Raw genomic sequence first — 19,469 nt, forward strand, 5'->3', positions numbered from 1 at the left:
TAGCATAAATGCTATTTAAATTCTGAGGTCAGCCAGTATGTTTAAAACAGATCTGCAATGTATAATTTTATGTTGTAAACATGATATGTTAATAAAATTTAACTACAAGTGTAACAATTTAACTTCACTGTGTCGTAATTTGGAAATTTCAACTAACCCAAAATGAAAGCTAATAAATGTAGTTTGAGTTTTGACGAATGTTATTTCTCCAGCTGGTGGAGTAAATCCAGATGTTAAACTGAAACTACATACACAGTTCTTTACTCCAAGCATGCATTTTTTAGCCGATTGGCATAATCTTTATATTCTCCTTAAAACAGAATATACTGAGAGTTGAGAGTGAGGCCTCCCTCTACCACCTGTAGCATTTTAACTTTCATTGTTCATCCAAAATGCTGACATATAGATTGAATTGTGACAAAAATCCAGATTTTACCAGGAAAAGCCTTTTTTAAACAGGAATACCTAATGAGTATTTTTGAGTGTTTTGACTTTTACTAACATGGCATATTACTGTAATACTGCTTCCACAGCTCTTGTTTTAAGAATAGTTATTTGGAAGAAGCAGTTTTCAGCTAAATCATTTTCCTTAGATGTATGAAAATATCTAATAATTTCCTCAATAGGCAGCAACACACAGTGGAGATCATTGCACACCAAGACATTTTCATGTCTATCATCACTCTTAACATTACTCTTGTTGTCACTTGTAATGACCTTGACCTGTCTCTATATAAATGCATTTTTTCAGCTCACTGTGAAAAGACATGACACAGAACTATAACAAAGGAAACTAGACAAGACTAAAAAGGATATTTTAGAATGAAGTCCAACAAAAGAGGCACAGATTGTAGCATCGACAGACACTTCAACAGCAGCCCTGCAGGCTGAGAAAAACAGCAGGTGGAGTTATTCTAAACTAAATGGGAATATTCACACCTGCAGTTGAAACACCGGATCTATAGACTGGTGGACTGGAGGGTTCATTTACACTCCTGATCTGCAGCTGAATGTACTTCTGAACAAGGCACAGAATGTCCTGATGTGATGGGACAGAGCATGAGGAAGTGAAATTGAACATTTTCGGATGCTAAAGAAAGGACTAAATCGAAGTTTGGAATATTTAAACAGGTATTTTGGTGTGTGCATGTATACAGTGAAACTCTTTACAACTCTAAACATTTTCAGAACTTATGTCTGGAAAAAAAAAGCACGACGACAACAACAACAACAACAACAACAACAACAACTATATATTATAGGGAATATTACATAACATTTGACCAAAATGTCACATTTGGAGTAATTCCTCTTTGATGTGGAAAAATAATCCTGATCAACAGCTCAAAGTGAATTCAGATTAAAGGGCAAACACTATATCTCCATGATACCTGATGATCTTGGTGCTTGAACATAAAAACTAGCATGTGATGCCTTGCATAATCTTATCAATGGTCATATGTCACACCAACCAGAGAGCTGTTAAACATTTGGTCATATTTCCCTCATTGGAGCAGTCAGCAAAAATGTAGAGGGGGTTGACTCGCATGTGAGTGTAGACAGCTGGAAGGAGGTATATATGGAGATGTGTGTCTTTCCCTGAGATCAGAGTGCGACTTGTCCAGCTCTAAAAGCTTCTCGTCATGAACTTCATCAGCGTTCTGTCCTGCCTCAGCCTGCTGCTGGCTGCTGCCTTCGCCCAGCAACCACAACCCTGTGGTGAGTATGGACACCCGTGAACACAGAAAAATGCAATTTTTATGTCCTTGTATGCGAAGCTGGACTTTTTTGAAATAATTTTCAGCAAAGTGAAGAAATTTTTGACTGCAGAGATGAGGAAGGACACAGTTTGTACACAGTGGAAGAATAAAAACAAAGTGGCAATAAGAGCATTTAAAGGAAAACATTAGCATGAAAAATGAATTCAAAGATGCGTTCACTTCCACCGTGGCTGAAATACATGAACAGCAGATGGAAATTACCTGTTAATGTCTTGTTTTTCAATGCAAATTTTTTTTTTGACATTTTTGTGTAAATTGATTTCAGTGTTTTGCAGTTTATTTGAGTTGGAAATACTGTACTGCACATTCATTCATTCATTCATTCATTCATTCATTCATTCATTCATTCATTCATTCATTCATTCATTTATTCATTTATTTGGTTTGACAGGTCATTGTAATACTGGTGCAGATAAAGTTCTATTATATAGACAGCTGTAAAAGTATTGCATTAAGTTCATTTACCCAGGATATAGAAACTTGTCTTACTTTACTAAAAGAGCATTTTGATTTCTTCTCCCACAGTTGTTCCACCGCTGCTGAGTGGAGGCGTCAGTCTGGTGAGTCTGCTGATATCCCTCACACATACATTATCGTCTCTCCTGGATGAACCCATGTCATGTGATCCCTTCTTGTCTTTTCACTTTCTGCCTCTGCCTCTTCTTCAGATGGCTGCCAATGGACTCGTCATGTCCACAGGAACAATAACCTATGACGCTTTCGGTCAGAGGATGCGGGTCAGAAACTACGGAATGATCGGCAATCAGACCTTTGCTATGGACCAGCTGATGCTTTTCAACAAGGTATTTAACTCACGTTTCTGCAAATGCTTTTCCGGATTTGTTTTAGTCTCCCTGTGTGCTGAGAGGGCTTTGTCACAGTGATATTTTTCCATGTTCAGTGTGAGACTGTCATCTTAATTAAATCGTATTTGTCACAATGACTACAGTATCTGGCACTGAAGCCCATGAATTGGTGAAGCAGGAGTTTCTCTCCGTGTTCTTGCTTTCCCTTTTGCTTCAGCATCAGCGTATCAAACTTTTGAAATCCAGTCAGTGTCACGTGACTGTGAATGACGGTCTGTAGTTGATAGCCAACTTCAGAATTTCATCCTAACAGTGGAGAGTGCTACATGTGAATGAATTCAGTATTTTCTCTTGCCTTATGCAACAGTCTTTCATAAATATTCTACAGGTTGAGCCAGACTAAATCTAAAATAAAATAACACAAAGACAGCAAATTAATCAGTTGAATATTTTCGGATTTCTCAGTTACTTGTTAAGCAAAAAAGTTAAATATGCCCACGTAATTTCCCAGAGCTCTGGATTATTCAAACTGCTTGTTTTGTCTAACAAGCTAAAACCCAACAATATTCACTTTACACTGATGTGAAAGAAATGCAGAAGTTTGTCACATTTAAGAGGCTGAAAACAGAATCTTCTCATGTGCACTGAGACAGAATCACAGAATCTTATACTTTGTTGAATTCACCATCATATTTCTTGGCCTGAACAGTTTATTACATGAGAAAACACTGTGTTGGAGAGTAAGCACAAGTTACTGCTTCTTCACACTCAAAACATATTTAAAGACAGAGTGGCCCGCAAAGATGGTACACAAATAAAGACGCAAGCAGTAAGAGCACAGCAATCACTGTCTCTCTTCGTCTTTTCAGAAAGTCTATTATGAGATCGACTGGAGCAATTTCTCTTGCACGAAGAAAGCTCTGGATACCACCTTCAATCCCATGCAAGTTCCCGCTGATGCTAAACTGATGGGTCAGGTATTCATGGGCTCTTCTTCTTCCTGGGGAATGGGTGTGCTCACCAACACCTGGTATGGAAGCCTGCCACAGAACGGTAAGAGGAAACACCTCGGTGCTGTGATGAAAGGCCAATCAAAGGCTATGAATGTGGCTGACAGCTTTCTACACAAATCCAGACAACCATAGAGATGATTGGCCTTATAAAGACACTACAATTGAAGATTGGAGTTTTAAATTCCATTGTGTGTGTGTGCTGTGTGTGTCTAGGTCACTCACTGTTCCTCAAGTTGTGGTGTGTTGATATAATGTGACCCAAGGCCGGCTCTGTCTTCTCCCTCTGGGAGGATTTTTAATTTTGAGACGTCATTTAGCTCAATGAAATTTGAGATTACGGGGTTCAATTTTCTGTTCAATGTTCTTATCTATTTCAGCTTTTAGTTTAATTAATTTAGTTTAATCCTTTAATTTGACAATTTCCCATTTTTTGTTCAACATGTTAAATATGAGACATTAGAAATGGCTTTAGAAATGTTGTAAGATACTTTTGAAGGTGCTGGACTAAAGTAATGAAAAGTAATGTAACAAAAGCTGTGATCAGTTACCTCTACTGTTGAATAATAGGTACAGGCTCATTGAACTGTACCTTGGATTCCAAGTACGTTGCCTAACATTGGCTGTGAGCACCAAGAAATGAGATATGTTCTCTGTGTGAAGCATGATGTGTAAGTAAGGAAAAAAAAAAAAAAACGAGTGCTTGCATTCAACGTAACAGTCTGTGATTGTTTTGTGCAGCTCAGACACTCTGTTCACTGTTAGACCCTCACACAGTTTGTGACTTCATGTCTTCAGGCATGTACATGAGTGTCTTCACTGAGATTGGCTGCATCCCACTGACCTTCATGAGCTACACTCCAGCATCTGGATGGACCACTGTCAGGTGAGAACCTGAGCTGACATACCCTCAGGAGCATAGAAACAGCTGAATAATCAACCTCACCATTCAAAACAATGCTACTATTCATATTAACATGTATCTGTCGGCCTTAATTTTTGTTGTAGCAGCTTTAAGCCAAAATGCAACCTGACACATTTGGTATCTTTTGAAACTCCACTAAGATTTTAAATAAACAACAAAGCTTGGCTGCACCGCATGAGTTTGCATTGGCAGTCACTAGTGTTGAAGTGTTTTAGCCATGCTGGTAGACCCTCAATCAATTCGCAAATTAATGATCACATATCAACATTTTTTTACACAGAGGAATTCAGTCTGGGCACAATTGGCCACAATATGGAATCATCTGATTTTTAAGATCGCGCAGCATTTCTGGCCCTGAACCTCATTTAAACACATAAGTGTGGTGACATGGTGCACACTGAGCTAAATGCAGTCTGATGTCACATGATCTGTGACTTTTTATCTGTGAAACTTCAACCCTGTGTGAGCAACAGTGCAAACATCAAACAGTCAGTAATGATTCACATTTGTGCTTATATTTCAGCACCTTCAACTGGGTACTTGGCAACACAAACCCCATGGACTACGTCCCTCCTTCCTTCTGTTCCAAGTCTCAACTGATGAAGACAGAGGCACCAGATACTGTGTTCACTGCTTTGGAGTCTCTGGCCATGAAGACCAAGAAAGAGGAGTAAACATCTGGAGCGTCTCAACCCAACAATCGCTGATACTGCTAGAATCAGAGCAGCAGAGCTAAATTTGACCCAAATAATCCACTAATCATCATGGATGGATGTCATTTTCATTAGGTTGTTTTAACCTGCTAAGTCACGACAGCACGACAAGTCACAGGGATGTATGTGAAAGTCCTTTTTACACACTTGATATGTCACCACCCTGTTTGTTGTAATGGGGTGAAACCCACACACCATGACATTACAGGTTAAAGGAAATTGTAGGCTGGGATGATCTTAACAGCGGTAACACCTGAAGCTGTACCCCTGCTATGTGTCCTGTTTCTGTCAGTCTCCTCAATAAAGTCAATCAAAAACACTGAATAAGACTGTGCTTATTTGGAGTTGTATGCTTGAATGGATGAGTGGAAAAGAGCAGCAGAAATAAAAGGAGAAACAAACAGAACATTACAAAGGTTCAAAGAAGTGAAATGTAAATGTTTAATCCATTCCAAAGAGGTTTTTCATACTGAGACATGACGCATATCTGTCAATAACTCACTCTGAAATGAAAGTGGTCATTAGAGTTGATTTTGTGTTGACAAAAAAAGGCAAAATTTTGCTGTCCCCAAAAAGAAATTTAGAAAGTTGATCAGAGTCCAAATAAATGCTGTACATCTGTTTCCTCTGACAGCCACAGGAAGATATGAGTGAAAATGATAAAAGGTTAGGACTAATAAATGCAAAAAATACTGAAGTTAAGCCAAAATTATGACTCACAAAGACTACTTTTTTCCAGTTAAGACTTTGCACAGAAGAAAGTAGAGATCCATGGAGTGTGTGTTACCCAAAGGTAGGTGCTGAAATATAAGCAAATATTTACTTTTTGACAATCATTACTGACTGTTTAACGTTCACACAGATGGAAGAAGAACAGAGCAGTTAAAGATGAAGAGCAGACTGCATACAGCACACTGTGGACTGTGCTGCCTGCCACTGTTCCATCATAAAAATCAGATCCAATTTTTTGGAAATTGTTTGTTGTTCTACCGTAAGGGGTTTTAAACCCTTTCACTTTTATTATTATTATCATTATTATTATTATTATTATTATTATTATTATTATTTACCACTTTACAAACTCACTGTGCAGCCAAAGTTTCTTTAAAAGCCAGAACTTTATTTAAATTTTTAGAGGAGATTCAAACTTTTATTGCTGTATACAAAATTTCTGATTGTTACACTTTTATTTATTGATTGTATACAGATTCTGACAGACAGGTGGGAATAAGGGGATTTTTCCAGGCTTAAAACTGCTAAAGCAGAATTGTTAAGGCTGCTATTTTGCCATGTAGATAGTCTTGTTTTTACAGGTCTGTCCTGTCACAGCAGGACATTCTGTGCCTTGTTCAAAAGTACATTCAGCTGCAGATCAGGAGTGTAAATGAACCCTCCAGTCCACCAGTCTATAGATCCAGTGTTTCAACTGCAGGTGTGAATATTCCCATTTAGTTTAGAATAACTCCACCTGCTGTTTTTCTCAGCCTGCAGGGCTGCTGTTGAAGTGTCTGTCGATGCTACAGTCTGTGCCTCTTCTGTTGCACTTCATTCCAAAATATCCTTTTTAGTCTTGTCTGCTTTCCTTTGTTATAGTTCTGTATCATGTCTTTTCAGTGAGCTGAAAAAAAAAATATTTATATAGAGACAGACCTACAGTATGTATCATAAAAATATGTTTGTGTTATATTTCTTATATATCATTTGGGACTGATTAAAATCAACAATGTGTGTAGATTCAGGGTGCTGGTCTTATACCCAGTTTGCTCAGCTAGCTTCCCGCCGGAGCCTCACATGTTACCCACTATGTTGCTCTCTTGGCTGAGGTCGGGGCAGCCTGCTCTGGTCCGCTTCTTGTGTCAACACCAAGCTGGGATGGTTTCAGTTCATTTATTTTACCTAGACAGAAACTTAAGTAAAAAATGCTTCAGGGTTGAAGGTTATCATTAATCGTCCATCAGGGTCTCAACAGAAGCGCACCACTTTCCGCTTTTCTTCCTCTATTCTCGCCAGGCATGAAAATGGGTCATGGGTGAAAAAGGTGAGAAGAATGTGACCCCTCTAGGGGGGTCCGGGGGCATGCTCCCCCAGAAGAAAATTTTCAATATTTCATATTTGAAAGCATTAATCTGAGAAGAAATTCAAGCAGAACTACAAGACAGTATGAGACAGGAGCTCCTCTGTCAGCTCTGTCCACATAGACAGGTAGAGACAGACAAGTAGAGACAGACAGGTGGAGACAGACAGGTAAAGGCAGACAGGTTATTATTCCTGCTAAATGATACTATACTAATTGTTTGATTACCTCTGTGTACACACACACACACACACACACACACACACACACACACACACACACACACACACACACACACACATGCACCTAACTTTTTTTTAAACTTCTTTTTTCTTATTACAAATTAATCAACCATCTATGTAGTAGTTATATTTGTATTGTTGTCCCAATGCTTTGGCATTGAGAGAGCGAGAAGCGCACATGCATGCTAGTAAAAACAGCTTTCAGCTTGAAGTGTTTAAGGTATATGCTAAATAAAAATAAAGGCAATTAACATGATAGTTTATTCAACTTTTAATGAAATATGTAGCAACATATTTTAGCAACAAACAGTTCAAAACAGCTGAGTAAAACCTAAACAACAGCAAAATAAATACTTAAGTTGTGTGTTGTGTAGATCAGACCACAGGACTATAATCACCTTATAAAAAATTTTAATAACAATTACCAATCCTCCAAATTGTACACCATAGCTTTAAGCATAGCTTTAAGGGAAAATTACATTTTTATTTTTTTTTTTGCTTGGAGCGCCAGTGTCTCCATGGCCCGCTTTCGCTGAGTTGCCACATGTCTCAGCCTTGCCACGTCTGAGTTTGTTACAATGTATGTTTTATGTGTCACGAAAGGCTTCAGAGGCTGGGTTATGCAGTATCTACAGTACTAAGGTGCTCTCGAGAGGATCACCTCACCTTCAGCTTTGTCAGTCCTCTCACCTCAAACCCTGGAAAAACAAGTAATAGAGATTTTAGAAAGAAGCACTATTACCAGTGTTTCTTTTCTGTGATTTTCCGTTAGCTATACAAGCTCAAAGCTAAAAGTAGGGCCGGGAGATTAAAAAAAAAAATCTAATTAATTAGAGGCTTTGTAATTAATCAATCGGAATGAATGGCATATAAATACTTGATCTGAGAACAGTGAGAAGCTTTTTTTTTCCACATGGATTTTAGTATCTACCATTGAATAATAACTGAATACATAGGCTTAAGCAACAAAACAATGTTCACTGTTTTCATGGTGGTACCTAACTGAGACCTTGGGATGAAACTCAGAGTAGCATAAACTGATGTGTTGAACTGAGCCTGATGTAAACATGATTAAAACTCAGTAACCAATTACACAGGCAGCTCCATGTTTTCCCTGTGTGGTGTTCAGGGACAGGTCAGGACAATCTGAGAACAGACAGCTCTGAGGTTGAAGTTTATGAAAATGAAAATGCACCGTGAGACGGTGACAACTCTGACCACATGTCAGCTGATCAGCTACAGCAGGGGAAACTCTGCTGTTTTTTTTTTTTTATTAATCTTAACTAACACCTTAAAGTCCCGGCCATGATAACAATATAAGTAGCGTCAGCTAGCCTAATCATTTTCCACCGGAGCTTTAGCTGGCTAGCAGCTTAACGTTGTGTTCATTGATGTAGCTGCTAGTAGCCTATTCCCTCGCTGTGTTCAATTCATCAAGTTGTAGTTGACGCTATAAGCTTATGCCAACTGAGCTCCTGGGTAAATTAGATATAGGCTATCAGACAATCTAAAAATGATTGAAACTATCACTCACCAAATTCAGTCGGTAAATCCCATACATCCACGGTAAATCCAGCTTCTAGCTTCTGCGTCCTTGAAAATGGCGCGGTCTTCTTCCTCTTCTTCGCGGCCTCACGCGCACGCGCGCCCACTCGCGCTCGCACATCCCCCCCAAGAACTTTTCTCATTGGATCTACACGATTTGATTTTCATGCCTGATTCTCGCTCTCACACATACTAGATAAGACCTGTACTCAAAAATGACAAACATAACCTGTGACTGTGACAGTAAGGTTGAAAATGTTCCTCATGAACAACATCAGCACGTTACTTTGTCAATGTAAGCATGTTAGCATACTGATGTTAGCATTTAACGAAAAGCACCACTCTGCCTAAGCACAGCCTCACATACAGAGGGCACAGCTGGGGACTCTTTTGTTAAGTATACTGTCATAAGTCAGTTCAAGTTAATGTGATCTGCTCATAAACAAACATATTTTTCGTTTTGCGTACATCTTTCAACTGTATCAGCTTTGTGACACCCCCAGGCTTTGGTGCATCTAAAAATGGTAGCGCTCATAACATGTTATAAAAGCTGCAGGAAAGAAAGAAAACTCAAATGCCTCATGACATGATGCATATTATTTATTTTCCAATATGCATATTAAATTATCATCTGTTTTAATTCTTTAGATTCTCTTGGCATCTCAAGGTGGATGGTAATTAATAAACCAAACATCTTCTGAGCAAGGAATACTTCAAATATTTCAGTGCAAAACAGCTAAAGCCAAGTTAATTAAAATAAGACAACCCCATCCCCAAATTAAAAAAAAAAAAAAAATCAGTTTTAAAAAGCCAGTAGTTAACATGTATAAATAAAACAAATGGATTTTAAGAGAAGAAAACTTTTTTTTTAGGTGTAGGTTCCCTTGTCTTGCAGCAAAGCATCAGCTTACAAATGTCCACCTCATATACATATATGAATATCAACAATGTGTCTATCATAATATAATCTTGATACAGTTTCTACAAGAGGTCCATATTAATTAAGTGTTAATAGTTACATGAGGTGAACTTCTGCCCATTTGAAGTTAAGGATTACTCAGAGTTTCTGCATATTATCCATCTCAAAATGACTCATTCATTGGCTCGTTTTTTAAGATTTTCATTACTGAACTGTCCCAGACACACCATCACACACACCATATCGTCCACCATACGCAGGAATCCTGAGTACTGCATGTGTGACCTCGTGCAGGCAGAGGCGGGCGCACATTGTGTAGTGTCAGTCAAATGATCGCTCTTTCTCCTCCACAGCTTTCTCCCTACGAGCAGATCGAACACTGGTGGAAAAGGCATCGTCTTATTCTCAAACAAAACAGCTGAAACACAAAAAATTTCAAACACGCAGACACTGAAAGACTGTCAGTCATCCAAAATTTTCATTACACATTTCCCCTTATCCTCTGCTCAGTTTAGTCAATCTACAGCGCTTCAAGCTCACTACTCTACTGTGGGTGAATTTTAAATAACTTAAATTAAAATAACACTTTACTCACTGGTCCATCTCTTCTCATATACACACTTTTATCTCCTTACTTGATCTTCTTCAGTCCACATTTGGAAATGTTCTAAACCGTTCATTCATGCCTCTTTCTCTTTTAACGTCTTTGAATTTGAATCCACCATCGTTCAGCTTCCTAACACTGGTCCTGCTCTGGTCAGTCAACGTAAAGTCTCCTTTTGAACATAGTAAAGGCTTAATTTTTACGACTGCTACTAACTACAGCTCTACTGTATACATTTCTTTTCTGTGTCCCGCTACTATTTCAACAAATTGCAACTCTGCACCTCAGAACCAGTCGTCCTAACACAGGCAACATATGCACACTCACCCGAGAAGAAATGAATGGACCGTGAAATACGTCAACAACGGAGTGCAATGAAGACGTACCCACATTAGAGACATACAAAGATTCAGGGTACGGTCACATATGTGTGACATTAGAGAAGTAAGTGTGGACATTTGCATCTTCCCTTCGTGTGGAGTTCAACTTTGGTGAACTTTCATACGCCTCGGCAGGCGATGGTCATGCAGGTGATGCATTCGCGCATGTGTCACTACCCTCAGAGATGCAGGCAGGACATGCAGGAGGCTCCTTCTGGCCACTTGAAAGTGAGAGTGAATTGGAAGTTTAAAGTGTCCCTGTTTTGTTGTGTTGCTTACTGGAGGAGACCCAGTTTTGGCAACACTGGGAGTTGGCAAGCAGGGATTCTGGCAAAGGGTCAGTTTGATGTGAAAGTGACAAGAGACACAGTTGGGCGGGACACACCTTCAAAGACCTTTCTTATTTGAGACCACGCATATTCATTTTTGACGGTGGGGTCAGAACGTGAACAGATGCAGTCAGTGTGTGTGAGAGAAAGGAGAAAGCCACTTGATGCAAAGAAGGTCCAGTCATGTAGAGAATGAGCAGTGATTTCATCCAGAGACACAAAAACAAACTTCTGAAGAGTTTCAGGAGTTGTTGGAGCTCAGTGTGGCGTCCAAGTGTTTAGCCTTGAGACAGTTTATAGACCCATAACTTGGCCCTTTTTCGTGGTTAAACTCCCTCTAGTCCTGCATGGCCCTCTGTCAGCAGTCAGAGACTTCGGAGGTGTTGGAGTCACTGGCGAGTTTCCTGCGTTGCCTCACAGATTTCTCCTCATCCTGCAGAGCAGAGCAGAACGTTGATTTCACCTGGTCAGTACAGCTGAAATCTAAAGGGTGCTTAGAGGAACTCTAACACTCTGGCGTCACCCTCAAGTGCCTAAGTTTCTGCATTCAAGATATTAAATAGATATAACTTATGCTTGGGTAAAACCTTTTGATTATCATGGACCCTTTTGCTCTTGTACCACCAGTCAGGACCACTGAGGAAAAACACCTGCATGCTGCTCACTCCTTTCCAATTCTTTTATTCTACCGGACATGATAATGTTTCAACAACACGTGCTGTCCATGTAGAATAAAAGACGAATTGGGAATGAGATACTGTGTGCATGTATTTTCTTTGCATTTATGTTTAGAGTTTAAAATTTAAATATGTGAACTTCAACTGACTCAGTTTTCTAATGACACTGAGGAAGACACTGTATGTTTTATGTTGTTGTGTGTGCTTACAGTCTGAAAGACTCCATTCTGGCCCCACTCTCCAGGGGAGTGGTCCTCAGGGTCCTCTACCTCCTCCTCCTCTTCCTCCCCCTCCTCCTCCCTCACAGTGTCCATCCCGTCTTCCTCGTACTCTGTCAGACAGTCTGACTCCTCTGCTGAATGGAAAGATTTAGAGGAGATATTACTGAGAGGATTTACGGCATGAATGACCCACCAGGTTCAGATGGTACCCATAAACTACCGAGGACAACTCCAACTGTATTTCAATAAAACACAGCAGGTGAAAGCTACGACCCTTTATTTACTACACTGAATAAATCTGACGTGCTCTTGAAAGGAAACTACATCTAGAGGGGGGAGACTGCTGCAACAAGGACTTTTAACATGAGTGCAAGCTGTAGAAAAAACTTTTAACTGCTTTATAAATGGAATAATGTCAAAACAGTAATGAATTGGCCAGTGATCCTTCACCTTCTGCAGCCACGTAGCTTTGGACCGGCTCTATCCTGGATACAATCTCAGCAAGGTCAGTGAAGTCAGCTCCTGGACACGTGCAGGACTACGAGACGAGACATTCTGATTATATACTGACGTTTTAACTTTGCAGGTGAACATATACGAAACCATACATCAGCACACTGTGTGTTATTTATAGTGTGTGCTCCTCTCACGTCAGTTCTCTTGCTGTTGTTGTAGTCGGCCGAGCGGTGGTCCTTCAGCATGTTCTCAATGATGTCCCCTCGGGCCCAGCCAGTAAACACCAACTTGCCGTGCTGGAAGCCCACATCCTGAACAGAAATGTGGGGTACTTTAGATAAAGGAGGTAGACATGTATTTGGAGGAAACGCTTGAAAAGACAGTGATGTGTTTTTATTTATTTAGTAACATGACATCCGTTTTAAAATGTTATGCTTGTGGGATTTTAACATTTACAGTACAAATCAACACCGCCTTCATTTTGAGAAATCTGTTCTGACAATCATCAACTCATACAAGGAGAGAAATGAAAGATCCAGGTTTGTGGAACAGATTCATGAGTTTGAGACATTTTATCCTCCGTCTGAGTTCACGTTACAAAGTAATCTGTCAGAAATGTGCTTGCATATATGTGACTGGCCAATACAACGTTTTATACAACGATGTGACACGGCTTTAAAGTAAAAGTTGAATTTAGGCTTTTTGCCGGATGATCCTGCTCGGAGCACCCGGCATCAGCAATCATGCTGCGTCAACACAGTGGCCTCATTGAAATGAATGAGGGCTCTGCGTGTTTTCATATAGAGCTATCATCCATCTGAACATGGCTGCAGACTTTCAGACAAATGCACATGCAGAGATGCTGGAGCAGCAACACTGTCTTTGCAGAATGAAGCAGTAGCTGCTGTAGCTAAATTAAGGTATCGCAGCGAACTTGTGATGCTTGCAAAGGCTGGATATCTCCAAATGAATAAAAACAGGCAATACACATGAAGTAACTCACGTAGATCTCGTCAAACTTGCCGAAGTCCATGGTTTTGAAGCGGTCGATGGGTGGTCTGATGTACTCACAGTAGGCACTCTTCTTCACGAGCTCTAACTGCCGCACACATGACACGTAGGCCAAGCGAGACTGGATCTCTGCCATGTCTGGCACCTGTGGAAGAGGACGGGCTGAGTATACTTCACCAGCAGAAATATCTCTCAGGTAGATACTGACTGGAAGCATTAAAAATGCACTATTCTATATTTTAAGATGCTGAGTCACCAATAGCTACCATTGCCTTGTGCAACCAACCCATACCGTACCTTTACTTTCTCTGCCCAGGGATTGATCCGTTTCCACAGCAACCACCAGCCAGACAGGCAGTCGCCATAGTTACAGAGGTCTGTCTCATCTTGGCTACCCACATCGATGGCGATGACTGTTCTGGCACCCATGTTCCTCGCAATGTCCGCTGTTGGACGTGTAACGCATACGCCAGCATTCACGCGCACACGCAGACGTACAAACACAGTGCGACAAAATCCAGCAGCAGAGACGGTAAGACAATGAGTTCTGTGTTATTAAGCTTGTCTCAAGATAATATCGATTCCTTTACACCTTCATTTAAGGAGCCACAATGTTCAAACGGGCTTACACTACAAAAACGTCACTTTTTAATCTGTCAGGAGACCCCACAGCATCTTTGGCCAATGGGTGACAGAAACTAGTGCAGTTAAAAAAGAAAAAGTATATTTTCCTGGCAAATGAACACAGGGCATGAGGTCATGATCTTTCTCATTGACTTGCTAGTGTTAAAAAAAAACATTGGGGAAGTGAGCATTTTTGTGGTATGAGCCTATTCAAAGCCAGAAACAGGACGACATCCCACAGGCCCAAAGCAGTGATCCAGTGTGCCAAGAACAACTGCAAAGGCAGCTCTTCAGGGAGAGCACAGAGTTATGGAAGTTAGAAATAACGGATGCTGATTTTACAAGGCTCCCTTTAACTGGATCAATCTTTGGGCCCACAAATCACCATATTTCACAAACCTCATCACTTGAGAATGAGGATCACTTGGGAGATAATGGATCATGATTCCCACACAAAGTCTAATAGCTCAGTCCAGAGTTTGTGGCCAGAGAAATATGACTGTTTCATCAGGAGAGCATATTCTCTTTCATAACTACGCAGAGACAGACTCAGGGGAGTTTTCATCTGCGCACCATGATGAAAGATAAAACAGTTGACGTCTTACCTCCATAAACATAACAGGAATGTGTACATTTGGTCTGGTACGTTTTCAAAATGCTCTCGGGTAATGAGGATGTATTTCATGGTCCGCAGACTTAAAACAGTTCTTCCCCTCATTCTAAACAGACCATCAGTTTTTCCTCTGGTTGAAATGAAAACTGATTTTAAAATGAAGCTTCAGTGTAATGAACAGAAATGTAGGGCTGGGCAATATGGCTGAGATCATCACAACATGAAGAAAGATGTTTCAAGATCAGATCAATGGTGTGTTACGTGAGGCAGTGCTCCTCACACGTGTACAACACAAACTTCAGTGACTCATTTTGTTTGTTGACAACAGAATGATAACATGATATCGTATTTGTTTGTTTTTCTTATTACTATTACTGCTAGTTTTTACTTTTTTTGTTTCCTTTATCTGATCTTGTTTTGTTAAGCACTTTGGGCTCCATCGTTGCATGAAAGGTGCTGTGTAAATAAACTTTTCTTATTATTATTGTAATATCACCACGGTATGATTCTGTTGAAAGTCAAAGAATAATATTAAATCATCGCCCAGCCCTACAGACAAGTGCCCATTTCGACATGAGGGGAACCACACTTCAATCTCAAAGCAGACTGGTGTCTTATGGCATTAAAAACAGCTGAATCAGGTCAAGAACTTGAATTTTTTAAAAAAATTTTTCACTCAGATTTGCAACAGTGGCAATCTCTCCCCATATTTTCAATTCTACACCTTTCTGACACCAGGCTGTTTGACAAGTACCACATCTCCCCTGTGTGATGTGATATTTCTTAGTTTGAGTGTAATGTTGTCACACACTTCAGTCCACTCTCAATACAATGCTAAATGCTGACTTTTTCCCAATCTAGCAATACAGAGTATTTCAAGGTCTGACAAAGATCAATTCCTGACTGAGCTCGCACTGTTTTTATCTTTTTTAAAATGTTGATGAAGACTCAGTCAGTCTTATTTGATGCTCAATATTCAGACAGGGAAAACTCAGCATACTCCTCCACTACCACCTAACTTCCCTCCATCAGCATTATGATAAGCCCACATCTGTATACTTACCCTGACTATAAACAACTGCATTAAAACCCCTAATAAAAACCATCCCCGTCCCTCACTCCACCTCCCCCGTCAGGACAGGAGTTTGGTGGACATTGAGGATTGTGTGTTGGTCGGGGAAAGGGGGGGGTTGTACCACCTCTACTTGCCTGGCAGGTTGTTGATGTAGCCACCGTCCATTAGCAAGTTGCCATCTTTGGGGTCGCAGAGAGGCGGCAGATACCCCGAGAGAGTCATGCTCGCTCGCACATAACGCCACAGAGAGCCTGACACACCAGGGAGGGAAGGAGGGAGGAGGAAGGGGGTGGATAACATCTCAATAATGTTTGCTATACGTTTCAGGTTAGTGTCGACACAGACCGCAGTCCAAACACTAGAGGGAGGTCGGACAAAGGAGGTAGCCGATCCCTGCAAAGGCTGGACTGCCTTCCTTTTGACTCTGTTGTACACCACTGCAAACCTCCTTACCTTGCACAGAGACCCTGTGTGACTTGTGCATAAGGTAAAAAAGTAAATGGCAACCATCACAGAGCACCAAGGCTTTTAGGATCTCCAAACTGTGTCCCAACAACAGCGCTTTGTAACAGGAGATCATATGAAAGTGCTCCTTTTTGAAGATACTGTGTGAGTGAGTTTAAACCAATCAAGACGGTGAAAATATTGTAATAAACCTACTTTAACTGTATACACGTCTGAGAAGGAGCAGTGGCAGATGTTGTGACAATGTTTGGAGATCCTTCACTGTGAACATGGCAGGGAAGCACCCAGCCTGCCCAGTCTTTCAGTTACGCTCAGTGCCAGCAGGGGGCAGGAGCAGGCCGGGTGCTGCATGGGTTGGAAGGATAGGAGCACCACAGAGAAAAGCGAGGGGTGCAACTGTGCATGGAGGCAGAATTACTGACTGAAATCTGATTTTAGAGGGACTACTACCACCTACAGCTTTCCATTTGTTTGCTGGAGATTTATTTTAACTTAAGGGCTTTATTCAATTTGTACAGGAGCAACTTTGGGCAACAGCAGGATCCAGAACACATATTCTTGAATAATTCAAAACAAATAGGGAAAAAAAAGGTAATACATGCCATCAATATATATTCATGAGAAATATATAGACTGGCTCATGGTGTCACTGGCGTGCACATAGAAGCAAGCAAAGCCAGGGGAGAGGACAGGTGCTGTGCAGGAGAGACTGAACATGTTCCTGTCAGTAGATGTGATGAATGAAACACAAGCAATTTCACATGAACCTCCTCATGGGAAACAAGCTGCGGTTCAGTCCAAAGGACAGACACGTTTAGGCCCACCGAAACACACAGTGATCCACAACAATAGACAGATGCAATGTTGACATGGTTGCAGCCGTTCACTAATCTATCTCTGGTGAGGCAGAAGAGTCCCTTTCAGCACTATTAACTTTCTTTTAATGAAAACACACAGTACTGTCTGGTCTGTTGTACTGGATCTCACACTGAAAATCCAGCTAAATCCAAAACTCAAGTCTGATTTACGCTGGCCAAGCTGATCTACCTTCAGGTGAGGAACTGCGTTTTTGTAAAAAAATAGATACAGAAAAGCAACTACAGTGGTGCATGAAGACATCAGTGTTTACAAGCCACGTCCAGAACTTCATAGATATGAAAGAGAAGGGGAGATTTTAGCAAATATAGGGGGCCAGAAAAAAGGCAGACCATCATGCATCTCTTCATGATCCATAGATATCCAGACATGCGTGGGCAAAACCTCACATCTAATCAGAAAGTCAGGGTCAGCTTATATTGAGCAAGGTCAAGTTATAGTCAGAGGTGGCGCCAAGCCAAATGGAGAAAGTGTGCTGTGTGTGTGAAACAAAGCCAGCTGGAGAAAATATGTCCTACTGGCTGTTATTTAGTGAAAGATGAGGCCCTGATTGGATCAGCCCTGACACAGATATATGGTGGATTTAGTCTTTCCTTCCAAACCATGGGCTCCCAGTGTCCACCTGGTCCGGGTGGGGTTAGTTACAAGTGAGAACTTGGGAGGGAAAGAGGAGGAGGGTAGCCGAGTGGTTGATTGTCGACTTAGGGATGGGGGAGGAGGTTTTGGTGAGCGGTGGTGTTTAAAATCTGACCTGGGACATTGTTAACATAGCAACCATCCACAAGCAAGTGGCCATCCTTGGGGTCGCACAGGGGAGGTAAATAGGGGGTGTAGGAGGCGCTGGCTCTAACATAGCGCCAGACGCAACCTGTCAGGAAATGGAGATGGAAAAGGAGGAACACATCAAATATGGACCTGACTCCATGTCACAGATGGAAAAGAGAGAGAGAAATAGAGAGAGAGAGAGAGAGAGAGAGAGAGAGAGAGAGAGAGAGAGAGAGAGAGAGAGAGAGAGAGAGAAAACAATACTGAAAAAGAGAAGAATATGGAGGGAGAGAGAAAGAAATAGAGAGAAAGAAATGCCCGCAACATAGATAAGGAGAGTGCAAGAAGCTGCCAGGAGCAAGACGAAGAGGAAGGGGAGTACAATGTCAACAAAATTATGCACTCATGACGACAATTTCTCACCAAATACGCTAAATTCTAATATGAGACCGACTGCCAATAAAAGCATACTTGAGGACAACTGTACAGCCAATTAAATGAAACTATTCAGTTAGAAAGTCTGATAGACTTTGTTCTGAATTATGACAGGAAACCAAACAACACAATAAAAACTAAGAGTCCCCAGGATGTGATATAAATGACACTGGATGTATGTAAAGTAGCTTTACAAGCTAAAAACAGTGATGCAAGGTTTGTTTGATGTGTTCATTGGGCATATAAAGAAAAGTATTAGCGTTGTTAGATGTCTGGTCCGACAAGCAAGGTGGGTGGAAGCAGAGAGAGAAAGAGAGAGAGAGAGAGAGAGAGAGAGAGAGAGAGAGAGAGAGGGAAAGAGAGAGAGAGAAAAGAGAGAGATAGACAGTAATAGAGCCCACCATTTCAAGAGAAGCTGTTGGGCATTAAACTAAACTCTCCAAAGTGTAGAATTAAGAGAAAACTGCAATAGGGAAAGAGGCAAAGATTTGCAATTTCAGTTTCAGATCTAAATGTCTATAGTTTTTCAAACTGGATACAACACAAGGTTATAGATATAACCCCAGTTCTCTGAGGATGAGTGAGTGAGTCACCATGGGAGCGACTCCTGTGTGACCTCATTAGAAGATTAAATAAAATTATGCCAGCCCTGATTGGCTGTCATTAGTAACGCCCATCTCACGAGAGGACTGGACCCTCCTCCTATATATTAGGCTGAAGTAGCATCAGTTGTCAATCAAAACAAGCTCACCTCTTCGTCGCCTCCATAGCAGGGAGGGTGGTCTGGTAAGACACTCACTCATGCTAATCAGAGAACCAGGGGTTATATTCATAACCTTAAGTTCTCTTTCTTAGCATTCATTTCATGTCTCACTGTTGGAGAAATACAGACTCCAGCACTGCCAGACATGCCTGTAAAGAAG

The 19,469-nt window shown here is 40.8% G+C and overlaps 3 protein-coding genes across 8 annotated transcripts in view; 2 read left to right on the top strand and 1 right to left on the bottom strand.

The window, feature by feature from the left end:
- The window catches only part of shoc2 (SHOC2 leucine rich repeat scaffold protein), a 370,366-nt gene that overhangs the window by 77,178 nt on the left and 273,719 nt on the right, over positions 1–19,469 (top strand). The window lies entirely within an intron of this gene.
- Positions 1,644–5,196, top strand: LOC139338359 (ependymin-like). The gene is made up of 6 exons (XM_070973285.1): positions 1,644–1,719; positions 2,307–2,341; positions 2,450–2,584; positions 3,457–3,640; positions 4,396–4,483; positions 5,046–5,196. Exons 1-6 carry the CDS (start codon positions 1,644–1,646, stop codon positions 5,194–5,196), a joined length of 669 nt encoding a protein of 222 aa, XP_070829386.1.
- Positions 9,682–19,469, bottom strand: part of pnpla6 (patatin-like phospholipase domain containing 6) — a 30,189-nt gene continuing 20,401 nt past the window's right edge. The window contains exons 30-36 of one of the 5 annotated variants that reach the window (XM_070972431.1): positions 16,140–16,256; positions 13,991–14,139; positions 13,686–13,838; positions 12,877–12,993; positions 12,677–12,764; positions 12,215–12,360; positions 9,682–11,761 (exon numbers count right to left, since the gene is read on the bottom strand). In XM_070972431.1, coding sequence (XP_070828532.1) covers positions 11,687–11,761; positions 12,215–12,360; positions 12,677–12,764; positions 12,877–12,993; positions 13,686–13,838; positions 13,991–14,139; positions 16,140–16,256 — 845 coding nt within the window. In that variant the 3' untranslated portion in view covers positions 9,682–11,686. Of the gene's footprint in view, positions 11,762–12,214; positions 12,361–12,676; positions 12,765–12,876; positions 12,994–13,685; positions 13,839–13,990; positions 14,140–16,139; positions 16,257–17,916; positions 18,215–19,469 lie in introns of those variants that run through there. The other 4 variants (XM_070972450.1, XM_070972459.1, XM_070972441.1 and 1 more) reach the window with 4 other exon arrangements.

Source organism: Chaetodon trifascialis, chromosome 2 (genome assembly GCF_039877785.1).
Source record: "Chaetodon trifascialis isolate fChaTrf1 chromosome 2, fChaTrf1.hap1, whole genome shotgun sequence".
NCBI classification, from domain to species: Eukaryota; Metazoa; Chordata; class Actinopteri; order Chaetodontiformes; family Chaetodontidae; genus Chaetodon; species Chaetodon trifascialis.